Raw genomic sequence first — 20,118 nt, 5'->3', positions numbered from 1 at the left:
TGCATTAGCCTCTTGATCCAATATTGCCCCCTTTCGGTGCTGATCGTGGACTCATGTCGGTCAAACCATCTCAGAACCAACTTTCGGTCCTCTCAGACCATCACCCGCGAGCCATCTTACCCAAAGCTTTGCCCCAACTGACAATAACAGCCCCTTCTGCTCCCAACAGCTCCCCCGAATCCGATCGACACTCCGGCCTTGTCTATGACTTCAGTCTCGTTGGGTTCCCCTCAAATTTCGGGAGTTGTTATGTCCTGCTGGGAGGGTAGCACTCAGCTACGGCTCCTACGGTATCCCACAGGGCGCACGTGGGCCAGACTGCTTGCTTTTCCAAGAGGCAACTGGGCCAAGACCAAGAAATGTCGACAGGGGTTCGAATGATGTCGGCAAGCAGATCAGACAACCTTGCCGTTCGGTCCTATCCGCCAGGAACTGGAGTGTGTTATTGGTGGTTTTGTGATGACGGACAGATGAGATGAGGTTGGGGTTGCGGAGGTGGAGGAGACAAGGGCGTTGCTCCCCCGCACAACCCCGTCTCCCCAGTCTGATCGAATGACCAGACACGTCAAGCATGGCTTGATCGCCAAATTCGTCTTAGGGAAATACTTTAGCTTGTGTCTTGCTAACCTACACTGGTAGGTGCGCGGGAATGGAGCTGAATTACATCGGAAGTTATGGATTTTATGAACGTATTCAACACCGGGTTGCACCAGCTCTGTTAAAGCTGTGACTGCGTAGTAAGTGTACATAATACACGCAAGACCTTCCAATTAGTTCGAAGACCAAAGTTGCGTCATTTCGGAGAATGCCTGGTTAGAGACGGACAGAGCGTTATGCGACACCCTCACCATTACCGTGCAGTAGTGTCGAGCAGCATGTGTGATGGATGGCAGGGCGGAGTCTCCTGTTGATATCGGGCCGGAGGAGGTCAACAGATGTGCGAACAGCTACCCCAGATCACACGGGATGCACCCCGCACCGGCCAGCTCCCACTCCTCGACCGTTCTGACAGCCGGCCGGGATACCCAGAACGGGGATCTGCGCCGTAACCGACAAACCTTGATGCCATCTGGAAGCGGAAGGGTGGGCACCCCGATGCAGGTGCAATATCCATCGCGGAATGGCCTGCTTGGATGACAGCGCCAGGCACGAATGCGCCGAGCAACTGGCCGCAGAAAAATCTGACAGCTCTGCTTGTAGCAATTTTCATGTGCTCATCGACCCTGATGTTTTGTGAAGCGTTCTGCCCTTCGCCGCGGGGCTCTTGGTGAGGAAGGAGTAGGCGCAAAATTTGCACTTGACCAGACCGGGCAACCACATCGTGAACTTCACCTTCTGGATGGGCATGCTCCCTCATCTATGAGCAGCTGCGCTCTGGGCGCAATTACGGCAGAGAAGATGCCCGAGCAAGGCTCTCACGACTTGGGAACATGTGGCGCTCTAGACGCCTTCCTGTCTGGAGATGGGCGGAACTCACGGTGGTGCAACAGCAGCAGCAGCAGCAGCAGACAGCAATTTTGCAAAATCTGCGCCGGGATGATTACAAGAAAGATACCTACGAGTGAAAATATTTGGGCAAGTCATGGTTTTCCCTAACCTCATTGATCGACGATCTCGGATGAAGGGGTAGGAATATGACGTCCCCAGTACAATGTTCCACCACGCTCAAGCCGAAGCGAACATGGCTTCCCAAAGACCGGTCTCTCTTGGATCTGTCGATCGGAAGATTGACATCATGAGAATTTGATGGCTCCTTTGGTGATCGAGCTGTCGCAGTAATCAACTCTAACCCGCGAACGGGAAGAGGATCGCTGGACACAGACCCGTGTTTGTTGAAGAAAGGAAAAGAGAGAGGAAAGAAAATTCGCAAGGCTGCGATATGTACTAAATCTGCGCCCCACCTTGATTAGCTAAGCGTTGTCCAGATCACTAGGGTGGGCCCGGCTGGATGAGCCGCAGACTTTTCTGGTTGGCCACGATGGGTGGGTCTTGCGCCGGCACTGGCCTCAGCATTCCATCCCAGCCTTGCTAAGAAGGTCCGCTCAACATGCCTTGGTGTACCCAAATAATCTCCAAGTTCTGAACCGATCTGCGAATCCACATTTCAACTTCACTTGATTGCCGCACCTCTAGCCAACGCCAGCACGAGCGTGCCATTCTAATCATCCACCCATCCAGTCTATCATTTTCCCCCCGCCAAGATGGACGCCGCGACCATCGAGGAGACGAACCGCATTCGCGTGTCGCTGGGCATGAAGCCCTTGCCTGTGCCTGGCGCCGCTCCCGCACCCGCTGAATCGCAACGCGACGGATCTGGTTCCGACGACGAGGAAGCGCCCAGCACACTCGAAAGCCGACAGGCGCAGGCCTACGACAACTATACAAAGGTTCGCGACGCCGAAGCTGCGAGGCGCAAACGGGAGGAACGCGCAGCCGCCCTGAAGAGGGAACGTGATACTGCCCAGCGTTTCGCATCTTTGGAAGGCAAGGGTCTTGGTGAAGAAGATGATGGAGGTGATGTCGACGCGAAGGCCTGGTTGAAGGCGCAGAAGAAGAGGCAAAAGGCTATCGAGAAAGCGAGGAAGCTGGAGGAGGAACAGGCTGCTGCTGAAGCGGCTGCACTCGCGGCAATCGAGTACACGTCCAAAGACTTGGCTGGAGTCAAGGTGGCGCACGAGCTGGACAACTTCCTCGATGGCGACGAGCAGATTTTGACCCTGAAGGACTCGACTATCGATCAAAACGAGGAGGACGGTGATGAGCTAGAGAACTTGGACCTGAAGGCACGGGAGAAGCTGCAAGAGACACTAGATTTGAAGAAAAAGAAGCCAGCGTACGACGTTCATGCGACAGACGATGGGGGCGAGCGCGGTATCCTTCAACAATACGACGACGAAATCTACGGCAAGAAGGCAAAGAAATTCACACTCGATGGATCCGGGGCGATAGCAGAGCTGGGTGATATCTTGGGAGAGGCGTCGGAAAAGGCGAAGATGCTGAAGAGCATCAATCTAGATGATGTCGTCCGTAAGTTTTGGTCCATTTTTCCGCAGCAAGCGCGTGCTGAGCTAACTCTGACTTGCAGAGGACACCCCCACTTCAGATTACATCGATATTTCCGAGATCAAGGTCAAGAAGCCCAAGAAGAAGAAGTCCAAATCAACAAGACAGAAGCCAGTTGACGAGGATGATATCTTCCCTACTGATGCGGCGGCAGCCGACGACGACCTGATGGATGTTGATTCCGGCGCAATGGCCCAAAAGAAGAAGCGCAAGGTCGAGGATGACAATTTTGTCGACGACGAAGACCTACAGGCATCGCTAGCAATCCAGCGCAAGAGCGCTTTGAAGAAGAGGAAGAGGACTCGCCCCGAGGACATTGCGAGGCAACTGAAAGAACAGGTCGACGAACCTGAAAACGAGGCGCAAAGCGGCGGTGTGGTGATTGATGAGATTTCCGAATTTGTGTCGGCATTGAAGAAGCCTGATGAGGAGGAGGAACGCAAGCCGAAGAAGTCGAAGGCCGTCGAGGAGGCCGTCACAGCAATGGATGATTCGGATGACGAGGACCATCCTATGGGCGACGACTCGCATCCAGAACGCGAGGAGTCTGTCGATAGAGCAAGAGCAGGATCTACAGATATTGCAACAACAGGAGTCGACGAGGAAAAGACGATCAACGCAGGTGTTGGCTCTGCTTTGGCTTTGCTGAGAGAGCGTGGCATCTTGAAGGATTCGCACGGCGCCGAGCTGAATATGAGCGAGAGGCAGAGAAGCGATTTTCTCGCAGAAAAGAAGCGTATCGAAAGAGAGCAGGATGAGCGTGCCAGGATGCAACGTGAGCGCGACAGAAACAGCGGTCGACTGGATGCCATGTCCACCCGAGACAGGGAAGAGCGTGCTCGACAGGCCAACGCACACCGCGAGTTGCAGGCGTCTCGCGCCGTCGACGAGCTTTTCAAGAAGGGATACAAGCCCAACGTCGAGCTCAAGTATGTTGACGATCACGGCAGAACTCTGGACCAGAAGGAGGCGTTCAAGCACATGAGTCACCAGTTCCACGGCAAGGGCAGCGGCAAGGGCAAGACCGACAAGCGACTCAAGAAGATTGAAGACGAGAAGCGACGCGAGGCGCAGAGCGTCCTCGACTCGAGCGAGAATGCAAACATGAGTTCGTCAGCGGCGAAACGGCGCGAGGCCGGTGTTCGATTACAATAAGCTATCGGGGTTTGGGAGGGTGATGAGGACCAGGACAAAAGGTGCATACCCTTAATATGTACAATTCCAAGATTGATCAGGTTTATTCCATGCTGACACAATTCGCAATCCTTCAGACTCCAGTTGGTGAGGTTCCGTTCTGACACTGCTCCCTCAGTTTGGGTATGAGTATACTCCTTCGTTTGCGTGCATTCTCCTTGGTTGGCTATCTTTCAGCCGGACCTCGGCGCCAAGTGGCTCTCTGTTGTCGTCGTGATGTTCTACTACTGGTATCCCCCTCGACTATGAGTGATCCGTCAAACTTCCCCAGCAATCTTCTCTCATCCAGCCCGGTTGAGCCTTCGCATCAAAACGCGCATTTGCGATGGGCGGTTGAGCGAGGCACTCATATTCCCTCTGAGCCTCGTCAATCAGCCTGTAAATCTCGTCCATATCATACGCCGTCCGCCTCTGCGGCAGCATTGTGACCTCACGCGGTGTCCCGCTGCTCTCAATCGCATCCGTGACCTCGAGCATGAGATCCTCCATCAAAGGCGACACGCACGGCGAGAAGTCCGACGAGATGGTCGACCTCGGGCTCTCGGATTTTGTGCTACTCTGGCTCAACTGCCGCCTCAGCGGCGTCACGTTTCTGGTCGCCGACACGGCCGCGGCCGCAGCCGACATGGCCAGCGCCTCGCTGCTCTGTGTCCGACATCTCTGCTGCAGCCTCGCACGGCGCTCTTCGCGGCGGGATCTGATGATGTCCCTCACGAGGTTGCCGTGCAGCTCGCAGTCCGGGGACGCCGCGTCGTGGAAGCAGTCTTTGCGGCCGCAGCCCTGGGCGAGGGCGTCGGCGTGTGTGACTCTGAGGTTGGGCATGCTGGGGCTCGGCCGCGCGACGGCCGCCCCGTGGGCGTTCATGTCCATGTTCATTATGCCAAGGCCGTTCATGTTGTGGTTGGGTGAGGTTCCGGTGGAAACGAGTCTTGACAATCTCCAGGAGTGTCGGCTGGAATATCGGACGGCTCCCGTTCTCTGTAGTGGTCACGCTGAGTATTCTTGTAACCCGAGATAGGTGCGCGCTAAGATGGAATGGTAAGTTGAAAAGACCACGGCCAAGAGTTCCAGCAGCCCGGGAAGAGCGGCGGTTAATGTATGGCTTCACCTTTCGACTCCATGTAAATGCGAGCCCACGCGGCTTGCGTCGCCGATCGAAAACGAACACTTGCCTGAACCTTTTTTCCCGCTTGACCGCCGCCGCCTTTGAAGCAGGCTTGAGCCACTCCTGCGCTTCGTAACTGCCGTTCTTCTTAGCTCTCCCGTTTCAGAAGCGCGAGGCGCTGGCTGAGTCCGAGGGGAGTTGCTGCTAATCCTGGAAGCGGCGACACTAGGACAAAGGGCCCTTATGTACCATGTGGCTTTTGCTCACTTTGACGCCGCGCTGGGAATAAGTAAAGACACGGTAAAATGAAGGGAAAAGGTCCGGATTGCACACGTGCGTAGAGAGACAGTGGAAAGAAGGGAAGCTGGTTTTGTGTAACTGTGCTCAATATAATAAGAAGGGTGTGATAAAGAAACGATGCCGAGATGTTTATGGTTCCCTGCTGCTACACCACCATCAATAACAGAAAAAGCGCCTGACACCCAGACAGTCCACCTGCCCCTGGTGATCGTGATGGGGATGCGTTGTTGGTTGCCCTGCTCCCCCAGAAACCCGGGTCTGAGCCTCCCTTGGAAATTCCAGTCTTCGTCCCCTAGGCTAATCTCCAGGAAACGGTAGCTCTGCGAACCTAATTGCATGCCAATCTTGCCCGCCCCGAAGGCTTTAACCCCCCAATCCTCGCAACATGCTACCCCACGATCCTTCGATGTCTGAGAAGGCCGTATCTCGGCGTTCCTTGGTTCCAGAATACGTGAAAGCCCCCTCGGTGGAAATATTGCGTCTGGACCAAGTGAGGGGGGGCAATCCGCTGCCGCAATGATGTGACTAGCCCGACGTCACAATTGTGACATTCCAGGCCGCGCCAGGCACGCCACACGCCGCATCTTTCATTCCTGCAACACCAATCTTGATCCCGCGATCAAATAACTCCGTGCCCTGTCCCATCGTGGGGGCAGAAGAGGGGGGGCCAGAAGCTGGCGCCGATCATCCGTCGTTTTTCTTTCCCCCCTCCGCCATGCTTCTGTGACAGCTTCCCAACGCCCATGTCTGTGTCTGTGTTCCCGGCTAGTAAGACACATGAAGAAGTAAGGAAAATTGGTATCGATACAAGGGATGGTCCGTGAGATGAAATGTCAAGACAAAAAAGAAAATCAGTCACCGCCGGCCTCCGGAGGGATTTCCTTCCCCTTGATGACGGCGTCCGCGTACGAAGCCATCTCGGCTGCCCCCGCCGAGCGCCGCGTCGCGAACCACCACGTCAACGTGACGACGAGCAGCCAGACGCCCACCCAGGTGATGACCACGCGTGGAGAACGGCGCCTGCGCGGGGCGTACGGGGAGAAGGCGGCCATTTTCCTGGTAGCTGGGATGCTTCCTAACCATAGACGGCCAATCTTGACGATCTCGGCCTCGTGGCGAGATATGTTTTGATGTCCGCTTTGGGGAGGGGGAGAACCGGCGTGGGTTTTTCGTGATCGAAGGCTGGAAGGGCACAGCTCCAGACCTGGCGAGCTCTTTGTTGTTCTGTGATGTGGAAAACGATTGGGCGGCAATTGACAAGTCGGAACTCGTACAGCTGCTCAATCGGCCGAGAGTTTGAGGTGTGATGGGATTCTTGACTGCTTGACGAACGACAGAGGTTCAATGGTGGGACGTTGACGCCAGGTGTACACCACACTGTGCCCATGCACTGTGATCGCCAGCAGCATTTCTCGACTGGAAACAACGGGCCTTTAATCTTGTTCCGGAGAATGGCTGACCACTTCCGCTTGTTAACGGTCTGTTCTCTCAGCAGATCACTACCGGTTCCTCCATGCATCCGACTTCAATCAGTATTCGGCGTCTTACTCTCAAACGTGTTGTTGCAAACATCCTGTTGATACTCAAGGGACTGAAAGGTCTAGTGTGACTGCAGCCATGTGGCTCGTCTAGTACATTTTCGTGAGAAATTCACGTTTCTTTGCGCTTCCTGCGCTACCGCCGCCCAATTTGTTGTTGCTGTTGACACCCAAACGCCATAAACCCAGCCCAGAAGTACTTACAAACGAATGCTCGCCCCGATTCCCTGGCCTTCGTACCAGACTGTTTCCCTCCAATTACCTATCCGAACCGACACATTCGCGCTGGCATCGAGCTTCAATGCGCCTCCGATCGCCTTCCTCACGGCATCATAGCCTACTGATCCCATAGACCAGTCCACAGGCAACCTCGGCGTTTCCGACGTACCTGGCGGTGCCGCAAAGGGCAGGTCGTACAATATGTGGCCGACCTTCTCTGTGTGGTTGTAGTAGGCCGTCGCATTTACCCAATCGACATAAATAGTGTTGTAAGTCAGTGGGGATACCAAAGTGAATGTCGCTGTTGAAGACAATACGTGAAATGTCGCGTCTCTAATGAAGTGACCCTTTTTCTTTCCATCTTCCTCGTCCCCGTCTCCAGGAAGGTCTAATTTGGGGGCGGCGATAGTGATGTTGAGTTTGGACAAGGCCTCGCCGATGATGGGGACCGATGGCAAAGTTCCCCGGTGCGCCTTCACATCAAATGTGACGTTGCGTCCAGAAAGATATTCAGATATTAAATCGCTGGCGATCCTGCGACCAGCGTCACCATGGGTTGTGGGATCCCACTTGGCCGTGACGACCATGTTGGTGTTGTTACCCCGAACAACGTTGAGGTTCTCTGCCGTAGCGCTGCCAAGAATAGTGCCATCCTTCACGATGTGGATGTTGACGTACGGCACAAAGGCAGAGTACGGCGTAGGATTTGTGACATTAACCAACGCCTCTAGCGTCAGTGACGTCTCAGAGGTGTCGATTATCTTGACGTCTCCAACCTGTGGACGAACGCTGCCGATCGCTTTGCCAGGCAAGGCTGCCAGAAGTCAGCTCTACCGTAACCAGGACTCATCGCGCTGGCAGGCAGGGACATAAGAAAACAACCCACGATAAGACGAAGCAGCATCAAGAGCTAATACGGACGTTTTACTGGGATTTTGCCCTCAGCAGGGATGTCCTTCAGGACCAAATTCCCGAGGGCAGTGTTGACTTTGATGTCAACACCAGCCTTGACGTCAAGCATCACCTCCTTTCCGCCGAAGAGGAGCTTTTGCATGACATCTGTCAACACGTCGCCGTCGGTAATGTTCAAAGGGGCGTTCTCGACGCGAGAGGTAATCTTAAGAAGGGGCTCCTTCTTCTTGGCGTCTTCGATCTTGGTGGAGTTGGCAGCTTGCCACTTCTCGAGGTTCAGCTCTCCGAGCTTCCTGTGCTGATACATGACGTCGGCTGTCGCTCGCATATTGGTCACGTTGATATCGAAATTCATCTCCTTTGGCAGACCAGCGAGAACCTGGACAGTGCCTGAAACCTTGGGGTTTCCGTCATCCTCATCCGGGTCCGCCATCGGATCAGGGAGTTGAAAGTTCACATCGGTGAGAGAGAAGCTCTTGATGAGGTTATCGAACCCTTGGCCGGGGAACGGCACAGGTACCATAATCTCTGACAAGATGTCTCCGACCCAGCCAGGGGTGTTGGAATCAGGAACCTTCCGCCCACGAACGTAGACAGTCGCAGCCTCGCCATGCATATACTGGTCCAGAAACTTGTCTAGTGGTGATGACTTCGAATTGGGACACACCCTCGTGAGGTCCTTGGGAAGCTCCCGGATGATACCCGATACATTAGCGGTGACCTCGGCATGCGGTCTGATAGTGAGGGGTTCGGTGGTGGCGTCGGCCACAAGAATGTAGGGATCAAAAGAATTGCAGTTAGGGATGAGAACCTCGAATCCTAGCTCGGGCACATCAAGACTAATTGGATACTCGTTGAACGCCGTGATGGCAACATCGGCGCCAACGGCTGATCGTCCATCGGAATCTGGCACGTCTCGGAAGTTGAGTCTTGAGATATTGTACGTCGGCAGCGAGGGTATTTGTTTCGCTATACAAGGTATTAGTTTTTTGTGTTTAAGCAAGAATACAGCAAGGCATGATCAATTCAAAGCAGAACTTTTTCTCCAAAATACAACGAAGCAAAGGAGCGATAGAGTGATTGACCTTCAAACGTCAAGATCTCGCTGACCGCGTGGGTTCCGAGCGGGAGGATCCCGGACTTGAGTGGGATATCGGCCTTTCCGAGCACCTTCAGCTGATCGAGCTTTCCATCCAGCCATTCGTTTGCGACTTTTCGATACGCTTCCGCATCTCCGGGCGACAACTCGGCGACAAAGTCCACCTTGGTAGTCTGACCGTCCACGATGCTGATTGAAAGCGGCGGTACCACGGCGGTGCCAAGCAAAACGTCGTTGTACTCTGGCAGGTAGACGCCGACCTTGGTCTGCTCGGTCCCAAGCGCCCTTACAATCCAGGTCGTAAACTTTCCTATCCTTCGAGAGGTGGGATCCTGGACTCTGGACCCGTCGAGCTTGAAGTTGGCCTGCACGCGAGCCCGTACGCCATTGGTCGTGATGGACTCGAGGGAGAGATTCGTCGGCTCGACTACAGCGGCCTGCTTAGCGTATTCCTCCACTGCTGCCGGAACGAAGAAGGCCACGAGCATGATGCAGACGGCCAGCGTCGCAAGCACGACGATGGAAATGATGGAGGCCCATGGCGTGGAGCTCTTCTTCTCCTTGAGCGATGTGTGCGATGAATGCGACCCGGCAAGCGAGGCACCGGAAATGGATGGTGGCGGTTGAGGGCTTCGACAGATTTCGCAACAGAAGCTCGCCTTGTCGGGGTCGTCTCGTTCGCCGTCGTATCTAGGTGTTCCAGAAGAGCCGGACAAGAGCGGCGCTGTTTCGGACATCGAAGAGTCGTCTTCCGCTTTTCCTTTGCCCTTGGGCGTCAGGAGCGGTGTTCGTTCAGTTTCGTCGGACATTGCGAATCGAAGGGATTCTGATTGTGTAAATGGCGGGTTATCGTAGGAGGACGGCCGTCATCGCCAGAGACCAGTGGTATTGGAGACAAGAAAGACTAACAAAAGGAAAGGTTACAGAATGCAGAGGGAAAGGGCAGCTGAGTTTCCGATCTTGCCCAGGGATTCGGGATTCGTAATGGGTGATGATGTCAAGTAACTTGGTTCATCCTGGGGAAGCGCAGCTGGGCTGGCAGTGCTGCTGAAGACACAGGGTAGAGCCGAAGAGGTCACCTGAAACCAATGAGACGAGGTCTAGTCAGCTGGGCGAGTTGGCCACAGGGAACCTTTAGGTCGAAGGGGAGGGCCCGAAGTGTGGATGGCCCGGGGCGGGGATGGGGATCATGTTCCCTTCTTGAGAGCTTGGATTGGAGTGCCTGACCGGGATATGCACGGCCCACCCTCCTCCTCAGGCACGCATGCGCAGCGTTGCGCAGCACCGCAACCATTTCCTCAGCCGTGTCTTGCACTGAAAATCCTCTCCACAATGCGCCGTCGAGCTGCTGACAGCTGCTGCTTCCAGCACCCATCGCATTGGCGCGCAGGTCCGCTTGCGGCCGTTTCACCGATTCGGTCTGGGCTTCTGCATGAGCTGCCCGCCGTCAGGTCCCCGCCTGTAGCATCGCTGTGAGCCGCATCGTCGTCTGCCCTACAGCCCGCTGAATTTGCAGGGTTTGCAGAGCGATTCCGAGATTTTCGGTGTGAAGCGGTGAGAACCGCGCACTGTCTGACTGGGTCCGAGTTTGCTGCACCTGCGCGGGAAGGGCTTGTGGGGTTCATGTAGCTATCGTCTTTCATTGAAGCTATCCAACAGTGACTCAACCTTCTTTCTAAATACACAAATTGACTCCCACCGCGACTCACTGAGATCGGCAACTTACTCAGTCCGTCTTATCAGAAGCTTGCTTAAAAATCTGTGGCCTCAGCACATCAACCCGAATCCGTTCGCAGCTGTCTCAAGCTTCTATTCCTCTCACCCAGCCAGCTCGAGTCATTTGAATCACCCATCATGAGGCAATCTGCTTTCCGTGTCACCCGTCAAGCCTTCAACGGCCTCCAGAGTCGGGCTTACTCACAATCGGCCGGTGCCCGTCATCTGATGTCCATTGCGGATCTCACTCCGGCCGAGTTCGCTACCCTCGTCCGCAACGCCGCTTCCAACAAGACCGCCGTCAAGTCCGGCAATGTGCCCCCGGCTCTGGCTTCAGGCTTGAAGGGCGAGACTGTTGCCATGATGTTCAGCAAGCGCAGCACTCGTACCCGTGTATCGACAGAGGCTGCCGTGGCCATGATGGGTGGCCACCCCATGTTCCTTGGCAAGGATGACATTCAGCTTGGAGTGAGAAACACAAGTCCTTGGACCTGAGTGACACTAGACTAAATCTCGTATAGGTCAACGAGTCTCTGTATGACACCTCAAAAGTCATCTCGTCAATGACCTCCTGCATGGTTGCCCGTGTTGGCCCTCACTCCGACGTTGCTGGCCTGGCCAAGGATTCTAGCGTCCCAGTCATCAACGCTCTGTCTGATGACTACCACCCTCTGCAGATTATCGCCGATTTTTTGACCATCCACGAGTCCTTCCCCGCTTCCAAGACTTCCGACAAGGCGGACCTTGGTGTGAAGGGATTGAAGGTTGCCTGGATTGGTGATTCCAACAATGTTCTCTTCGATCTCGCCATCGGGTGTGTCAAGATGGGGGTTGACATCGCCGTTGCCTCTCCTACCGGTTATGGCATCCCTAACGCCATGAAGGCTGTCATTTCCTCCGCTGCCAAAGGAGTGTCTTCTCCCGGCAAGCTGAGCGAGACTACCATTCCTGAGGAGGCCATCAAGAACGCCGACATTCTTGTTACCGACACCTGGGTATCTATGGGTCAGGAGGCTGAGACACAGAAGCGCCTCAAGGCATTTGCTGGCTACCAGATCACCAACGACCTGGCCAAGCGTGGCGGTGCTAACGAAGGCTGGAAGTTTATGCACTGCCTGCCTCGTCATCCCGAGGAGGTGCACGACGAAGTCTTCTACAGTGACAGGTCTCTCGTCTTCCCTGAGGCGGAGAACCGCTTGTGGGCTGCAGTTTGTGAGTATCCTGCCCTCATCCGTGCAAACTCGACACTAATAATGGCGCAGCTGCGCTCGAGGGCTTCGTTGTCAATAAGGGCAAGATCTAATGGGACAGGTTCGGCGTTGCACGGTCACAGAAAAAGGCGAGGCGTTCTTCAAAAATGGTACAGATTGTGTAGTAACTTAGTAGCATTGAAAGATGGCAATACCGTTTTACCAACGCCGGATATTTTTTAACACATTGTCTCTTAACCAGGGGGAAGCTGGCTAGCGTCAACAACCTCATCCGCCTCCTTGAGAATCGTCTCCTCGTTCGGACCGTACAGGGGCGAACGGGGCAGGGCCATCAGGCCAGTGCGGGCGGACTCAAGAATACCGAAGGGTCCGATGAGCTTCAGGAAGGAGTCGATCCTCGTGGGCTTAGCAGAACTACGGGATTGTCATGTCAGTAAAGGCATCTTATCATGAGCAGGGGTCAACTTACATCTCTACGATACAGCTGTTGGTGCTGATATCCAGAACCTTGCCACCAAACTGGTGAGCGAAGTAGGTAATGGACTTCAAGTGCTCGTGCTTGTGGCGGAGAGCCTGGGAAGCAGCCAACTTGCTAGGATGGAAGTCCTTGGCGATCTCCTCCAAGCTTTGCGACTCGATGGCGCCCTCCGGGTGCTCAACGTCGGCAGCCGTGATCTCACGGTGGTGAGCCAACAGCTCCTCGAAGTACTCGGGTCCCAGGATGTTGATCTTGGCAAGCAGAAGCTCACGCTGGACCAGAGCAGCGCTGGTGTAGTCCAACACGGCCCAGACGGGGACGAGATCCTCCAATTGACGGCGGGCCTGCTCGACAACGCCGTCCTGTCCGGTCAGGACGATGGTCATGCGCGAGAGATCCTCAACCTCGGTACTGCAGACAACGAGCGAGTCGATGTTGAAGCCGCGAGCTGCCAGAATACCGGAGACGCGGGACAGCACACCGGGCTCGTTCTGGACCAAGCAGTTGAGGATATGGCGCTTCGGGGGGGCCATCGACGGGGAGGGCGTCTCGTAGAGGATGTTGGAGACGGCGGCCTGGGCGGACCATGCCGGCGGGCTGTCGCTGACGGGGAGAGGAGCGGCGCGGCGTCGAAGTGCCTTGTATGCGATGGCCGAGGTCGAACTGCTAGAGGAGCTCCAGCGGGCGGCGGCAGCGAGCGGGACCGCTTGAGGTGCCTGGGTGGCCCTCCATAGTGAGGTGGAAAGTAGGCGACGAGACGCCATCTTCTCTGATCAATTGCGAGAACAACCAATTGCTCTCGTGATCAGAAAAAAAAGACGAAGCTCTCGGCCTGAACTTGAGAGTGAGCTCGGGGTTCAATGGCCGGACAGATAACGGACTGACTCACCGTGTGTCAAGTTCCACTGGGAAAATTTGAGGAGAATTTGGGGGTGATAGATCGGAGGCAAGTCGGAGGCAGGGAAGCAGGCCGTTCGCAGGGGTCGTGGAGCACGGATCAGCCACCGACAGGGGTTTTCACCGAGCGAGTGGGAACGCTGCATCGCGGGGTCGGTTGGAGGGTGCGGGGTTACATCCTACACTGTGTCGGAAGCTGACCTGTGGCATAGGCTGCATAGTAATCCGTTCGTCAAATAAGTGTCCGGTTTGCCTTCAGTCTTTGATGCAACCATGGGTTGAATGTGTACGATGCCTTTCTGATTATGTGGTTGACGGACAAACACAAAAAGGACTCCGTGGGTCATGACTCCCTCCCCAACCAGACCTCCAGACTTACCGCCTAGATGCATGAACTGGCATTGACGTGGCTTTGGGAAGTCCTGGAGAATCATATCTAATGACCGGTGGAACAGTGCACCACTCGCGCTGAGTTCTCCTTCCTGAAGCGCACCATGACTCACATTGACCATTCTTGGTAGTCAAAGGATTGGGTCATCATCGAGGAAAGACTCAATTGAGAACATCAAATCTTGATGTCTAGGGTTCTGCTGGGAGTAGCGTCGATGCTTAGCGGGCGTTCGTCCCACTTGCCGATTGTCGACCGGACCGAAGTCGGCGCTGTCGCAAGTCTGTCATTGATTTAAGAGCAGTAAACGTAGACCTAAATACAAAGCCTCAATGCACCTAATGCTATCCTGGCGGTCTCCTAATTAGGTCACTTCTATTATAGTCGGGCAACTGAATAAGCAAGGTATTGGATAGTAAATGCAGACGACAGAGGCTAAAATCGAACACCTTACTCTGACATCAACGTTTCCTGCTTGTTTTACCACTAAACAAGTACAGATGGCGTCACGCAGAATTCCATGCGGAGTAATTCTTTGATCAGCAATGTCTCATTCATTTGCGTGGCCAGTACCTAAAATGACTCTCAGCTACACCTGACAACTCTTTCCCGGCAGGGACCGTGATGAAGTTGCGACCGACTAACGCACAGACCAAGCCACTACACGTCGGCCTGTCCACCTCGTAAGGCTCCACCTCCAAAGAGCTTCAAACCTCGTAAAATTTCCGAGTCGTCCTTTTTCACAAACAACCGACTGGCGTCTATCGCGTTGATTACACGTGTTGCCAGGACGAATCGTTACATCCTTCAACGCAAACAACGGTATTAACGCATCGACATATCACAATGGACGACACCGAGCGACGTTCCGCCAAGCGCTCGCGCTTCGACCAGACCGAACCTGAGCCGCGCAAGGCTTCAAGATTCGATCGTCGCTCCCGATCTCCTCCCGCAAAGCGCCCGGAGTCAGGCAGAGATCGCAGCCCCATTGCGAACGACCCTGCGACCGAGCCCAAGAAGTCGCCCGTGGACGCCGCAGCTGCGGCCGGTACGCGACCGCTCTTCTCTGTATGAACCTCGATGAAAGACTAACCAGCCACCAGCTGCCGCAGCTGCGCGCATTAACGCGCAACTCCAAGCGAAGAAGGGCATTCAACACGTCGATGTCCCTCCGATCAAGACCGCGACGCCCGAAATCAAAACAGAAGATGGATCACCCGACCCGGCCAACACGATCAATGGCGAGATGTACATTGCCGACGGAGACTACATCAAGGACATCGAAGTCAACGACCTCCGCAACAGATATCTCCTGACCAAGGGGTCAACTCAGAAGATGGTAAATACTCCTGTGCAAAAACCACTGATCATATTTCCTTCCCAGGTTTCGCCTCGGGCGCATTCCGCTTCCCTTCCTATCCATTGATTTGTGTCGAGATCATCCTGCTTACCAGCACGATAGCTCACACAGATCACCCCTCTTTGGCACCTGCTGACTCCATCTGCTTGATTTAGATTAAAGAAGAGACTGGTGCTGGTACGCAACGCCTCCCAATTTACGTCGTTAGGAACGAAAGTTGACTTTGAAAGATGTTACTACCCGAGGAAGCTACTATCCCGACAAGAGCATGGCAACGGCTGCGGTCAGTCCCGTGACCACTATGTACCAGTTCATTCGCTAACGATGTTCCAGAATCCCCCCTTGTACCTTCACGTGACGAGTACATCAAAGACGGGTCTCGAGCAAGCTGTGGCCAAGATTGAGGAACTCATGAAACAGGAACTCCCGGCGTTGGTCGACGAGCGCCGTTTCCGTCGTCGTGACCAAGAGCAGGTCGAGAGAGATGAATACGGTCGTGTACGTATGACCTGACGATTAGGTTTCATTGGCTAATGCTCCGCAGCGCAAATGGCCCGAGGAGAAGATCCCCATTGGCTTGGAGTCGGTCCCTGGATTCAACCTGCGTGCTCAGGTTGTTGGACACGGCGGTGCTTATGTCAAGCATATCCAGCAGGAAACCCAGTGCCGTGTGCAAATCAAGGGCCGCGGTTCTGGATACTTGGAGGCTGCCACTAACCGTGAGAGCGACGAGGACATGTATCTTCATGTGGCGTGAGTAGCCGCCCACCCCCCGCTCATCGAGAATTCCGCTAATCAACTTATAGTGGACCTGATCCGAAAATGGTCGAGAAGGCCAAGGAGCTCTGCGAAGACTTGATCGCCAACGTCAAGGATCAGTACGAGGAGTTCAAGAGCAGGCCTCCCCGTGGATACGGCGATCGAGGCGGCTATGGAGATCGCGGCGGCGGCTATGGCGACCGTTCGCGGAACCACGATGGTGGACACGGTGGTCATGGCGGCTACCAGGGCTATGGCGGTGGCGGCTACAACTCTGGACACGGAGGTCACGGCGGCCATGGTGGTCACGGCGCCGGACAGTCGGCCAGCCCAGCTCCTGGCGGCTCTAACAGCCCTGCCGCTGGAGCCGACTACGCTGCTCAGTATGCCCAATACTACGGTGGACAGGACCCCTATGCTGCTTATGGTGGCTACGCTGCGTACGTCCAGATGTACCAGCAGTACTACGCCGCTGCGCAACAGCAAGCGCAAGGCTCACCCGCGCCTCCTGGAGCCTCGCCGCCTCCGCCCCCGAGCGAGGCTGCTCCTCCCCCACCCCCTCCGCCAAGCTCTGCTCCTCCGCCCCCTCCTTCAGGTTCTCCCCCGGGAACTGGAGGGTATGGTGCTGTAAGTCATGTCGGCATTACACCTGACAATGAAACTGTAAACTGACGTGAGCAGGTGCCTCCCCCTCCCGGTCTCTAGGAAATAAGGCATAAGGACGGCGTAATAAGTGTCGATTTTAAGATTGAAATCCGTCCGACAGGGCCCGGTAGTGTCCTACTGAATGGAATACCGCTTGGTACAGGACTGGAGTAGTTGGACGCGGTTTAAATTGTACATGATCATACAGGTAAAATAATAGGGACTACCAATGCATTCGAAACAGGATACGCCCCGATACATTATACTTGCCTACGTCTGTTCCATAAAGCGTCGAATATTCACGCTCTATAAAACAGGACGACGCCTCTGTTGGCGATTGTAGTATGGACTCAATGCTTGGTGTATTGCCTTGCACGTATAATATGCATGCTGTCGTTTTAGGCGTCCTTGGCTTGGTGCTTAATGTCTACATTGACAGCTGTATGTCAGTGAGATATAGAGGAACACGGCTTGGCGACTGAGCTGAGGAGAGGCAAGAAGTGCAAAAGGCAAAAGCTCGGGAGCGGTTTTGAACCTCGACCCTACGAAACCAGCATTCGGATTTCATACCAAGTTCTCACTAACGGACCAGAGCGCTACACCTCTAGGCCACTTGGCCTATCATCGGGCTTGGTTGACGTGAACGAAGCTGAAGTTGAACAAAAAGGTAGCCGCACCCGGTGGGTGGTGGGTAGTTCAGGGGACTGCCCCTTCCTTCTCAATGCTGGACATATCGAGCTCCACTGGTCCCAGTCCTTCCATGATCTAAGCCGCAGTCAAGGCAGCCCGATAGCGATCAGTAGTTCTTAGTCGTCTGCCGTGAGCTTACAACAGCATGACACTGTATCATACCGCTCTCTTTCTCCTCTACTCGCATTAAACTTATACGGCTATCCTGCCATAGGTCATACTCACAGCAAGTCGAACAGCGCGATCAACAATCAACTCACCACATAGAATCCTTGTGTATATCGAACTGCGGAACTCGGTGGAACATGCAAATTTGAATTAGGATATTTTCAGGTGGTATACTCTTGACGTTTTCTAGATCCTCACTAAAAATGACAGGTAGCGCCTGCAACTTTGAAAGCAGGCCCTAACCTCACACGGCTTCAGACGAGCTGGGAGCAACAAAGGCGAAAGAAAAGCGGTTCTTGACGAGCCCATCCATATGAAGTAAAAAGCGCTCATGGAGATGAATATTTGGTATGAGCAAGCAACTCATGCCAAAGCCCACTTGAGTGGTTGATCTCCCCCTCCGTTTTTGTGCGTAAATCCCACGAAGCTCCAGTGGTAGCACATTGCAGTTGAACGAAAATGAAAGTAACATAACGGGTCAAGCCGCAGGACTTAAGATAACAATGTGATTTCCTCACCAAACTCTTTTGCTTGGATGTTCTCGTGCCGTCCTCGTCTTATACGCGCATCGACGTCAGGCATGGAGTTTACTCCGATCACAGTGCGCCTCGCACCAATCCAAAGCGAACCACACCGAACGCGGGGAAGCTCCGCCGAACCACTCGCGCATCGTCCCAGTGTCCTTATCGATAACGGAACATTGGGGACAGGGGCCCACTACAGCTCCGTCATTCCAATTCCACAGACGATCCACGTCTTGTCTCCAAGTCGCATCGTCCTTGTCTCTGATATCACCAACCCAAAGTTGACCCCCTCCGACCTGGTCAACATGAGTCACCAACGATACCCGTCCCACGATCCCCTGAAGGAGCCTCACTCCGTCTCCCTCAAAGTCCTCAGGTGCGCATCACATCAAATGACAAAACAACCACACATCTGACACGCGACGATAGGCTCTCCCGCCCGTCACTCGTAATCCAGCACCCGATCCGCCCGCCTCTCACGCCCTCCCACGTCCCCGCGGACCCGGCCCCGGCCTCGCTCGCCTACGACACCACCGCCGCGACGAACCCCGCCCCCTTCCTCCTCTCCCCGATCCTCAACCTGCCCCTGAGCTTCGGCTCCGCCTACGTCGGCGAGGTCTTCAGCTGCACCCTCTGCGCGAACCACGACACGCTCGAGCCGCCGCCGGGCACGAAGCGCAAGGTCATCCGCGATGTGCGCATCGAGGCCGAGATGAAGACGCCCGGGCAGGGCGGCGCGGTGCAGAAGCTGGAGCTCACGCCCGCAGACCCGGCCGCCGATGCTGCGGAGGGCAAGGGCACCGACCTCGAGCCCGGGGAGACGCTCCAGCGCATCGTCAACTTCGACCTGAAGGAGGAGGGCAACCACGTCCTCGCGGTGACGGTGAGCTACTACGAGGCCACGGAGACGTCGGGCAAGACGCGCACGTTCCGGAAGCTGTACCAGTTCATCTGCAAATCTTCCCTCATCGTGCGCACAAAGATCGGCCCGCTGGCGTCAGGGAAGGAGGGCGGTGCTCGGAAGTGGGTTCTCGAGGCGCAGCTGGAGAACTGCTCCGAGGACGTCATCCAGCTGGAAAAGGTGCTGATCGACCTGGAGGAGGGGCTGGGGTACACGGACTGCAACTGGGAAGAGGGCGGCGGCGTGGCACGGCTGGTGCTGCACCCCGGGGAGGTGGAGCAGGTGTGCTTCGTGGTCACCGAGGCGGACGGGGCCCACGCCGAGCCCGGAGAAGACGGCAGGATCATGTTCGGAGTGCTGGGTATCGGGTGGAGAGGGGAAATGGGAAACAGAGGCTTCCTCTCGACGGGCAAGCTGGGCACGCGGCACGTAGCGTGACGTGAGGCTGTGGAATCACGTTGAAGCTTTTTTCCAGTTGAGGCGGCCTCAAGGGGGCTCGCGGCGGTTCAAGAGACAGCGGCACAGGTTGGACGTCACGTACGCGGGAGGCGGGCAGGCTGGGCCGCGCAGCCGGGCGGACTTGTTTCTGTGCGTGGAAGGGCGGCTTTTGGAACGCATGCTCTATCGAGCTGAAAAACCTCATCGGGCCGGCTGTTCAGATTGTTGCTGATGAGAAGTGGGATTATTTGCACGGTTGCTAGCTGTCTAACCGTCGGCGTCCGGGGCGAGCGCCGCGTCGTGTATGCAGAAGCACGTCGGGCTGATCCCTTTGCGCATGGGAAGGAGGAGGGAGTCAGGATGAAGACCCTGAAGGTCAAACACGACGGCGTCGGTTCTCTGGCAATAAGGTGGGAGACGAAGGCATTGCGAGCAGAGAGCGACAGCCACCAAATACCATGATATCTCCGAATCACAACCCTTTCCATCGCGCTCAGATGCGCCACCGAATCT

General features: G+C 55.3%; 7 protein-coding genes across 7 annotated transcripts; 3 read left to right on the top strand and 4 right to left on the bottom strand.

The window, feature by feature from the left end:
• Positions 1–2,201: 2,201 nt before the first annotated feature.
• GCG54_00002221 (U4/U6.U5 tri-snRNP-associated protein snu66) lies at positions 2,202–4,218 on the top strand (the record flags this gene model as incomplete). Its single annotated transcript, XM_045402317.1, has 2 exons — positions 2,202–3,027; positions 3,086–4,218. 2 exons carry the CDS (start codon positions 2,202–2,204, stop codon positions 4,216–4,218), a joined length of 1,959 nt encoding a protein of 652 aa, XP_045258679.1.
• A 282-nt stretch (positions 4,219–4,500) lies between these two features.
• GCG54_00002220 (uncharacterized protein) lies at positions 4,501–5,151 on the bottom strand (the record flags this gene model as incomplete). The annotated part of the gene is made up of 1 exon (XM_045402316.1): positions 4,501–5,151. One exon carries the CDS (start codon positions 5,149–5,151, stop codon positions 4,501–4,503), a length of 651 nt encoding a protein of 216 aa, XP_045258678.1.
• Positions 5,152–6,513: 1,362 nt separating this feature from the next.
• On the bottom strand, positions 6,514–6,714 carry GCG54_00002219 (uncharacterized protein; the record flags this gene model as incomplete). The annotated part of the gene is made up of 1 exon (XM_045402315.1): positions 6,514–6,714. The coding sequence occupies one exon, from the start codon at positions 6,712–6,714 to the stop codon at positions 6,514–6,516; it is 201 nt and encodes a 66-aa protein (XP_045258677.1).
• A 686-nt stretch (positions 6,715–7,400) lies between these two features.
• GCG54_00002218 (uncharacterized protein) lies at positions 7,401–10,239 on the bottom strand (the record flags this gene model as incomplete). Its single annotated transcript, XM_045402314.1, has 3 exons — positions 7,401–8,233; positions 8,341–9,300; positions 9,417–10,239. 3 exons carry the CDS (start codon positions 10,237–10,239, stop codon positions 7,401–7,403), a joined length of 2,616 nt encoding a protein of 871 aa, XP_045258676.1.
• A 1,045-nt stretch (positions 10,240–11,284) lies between these two features.
• Positions 11,285–12,449, top strand: GCG54_00002217 (Ornithine carbamoyltransferase; the record flags this gene model as incomplete). Its single annotated transcript, XM_045402313.1, has 3 exons — positions 11,285–11,614; positions 11,668–12,358; positions 12,409–12,449. 3 exons carry the CDS (start codon positions 11,285–11,287, stop codon positions 12,447–12,449), a joined length of 1,062 nt encoding a protein of 353 aa, XP_045258675.1.
• A 141-nt stretch (positions 12,450–12,590) lies between these two features.
• Positions 12,591–13,599, bottom strand: GCG54_00002216 (Acetolactate synthase small subunit; the record flags this gene model as incomplete). Its single annotated transcript, XM_045402312.1, has 2 exons — positions 12,591–12,771; positions 12,827–13,599. The coding sequence occupies 2 exons, from the start codon at positions 13,597–13,599 to the stop codon at positions 12,591–12,593; spliced, it is 954 nt and encodes a 317-aa protein (XP_045258674.1).
• A 1,367-nt stretch (positions 13,600–14,966) lies between these two features.
• GCG54_00002215 (uncharacterized protein) lies at positions 14,967–19,605 on the top strand (the record flags this gene model as incomplete). The annotated part of the gene is made up of 8 exons (XM_045402311.1): positions 14,967–15,168; positions 15,224–15,459; positions 15,689–15,763; positions 15,814–15,978; positions 16,025–16,233; positions 16,287–16,866; positions 18,548–18,642; positions 18,696–19,605. The coding sequence occupies 8 exons, from the start codon at positions 14,967–14,969 to the stop codon at positions 19,603–19,605; spliced, it is 2,472 nt and encodes an 823-aa protein (XP_045258673.1).
• Between the last annotated feature and the right edge of the window lie 513 nt (positions 19,606–20,118).

This window comes from Colletotrichum gloeosporioides (genome assembly GCF_011800055.1).
Source record: "Colletotrichum gloeosporioides strain Lc1 chromosome Unknown consensus_84, whole genome shotgun sequence".
In the NCBI taxonomy this organism is placed as follows: domain Eukaryota; kingdom Fungi; phylum Ascomycota; class Sordariomycetes; order Glomerellales; family Glomerellaceae; genus Colletotrichum; species Colletotrichum gloeosporioides.
This window is presented reverse-complemented; position numbering and strand designations above follow the sequence as displayed.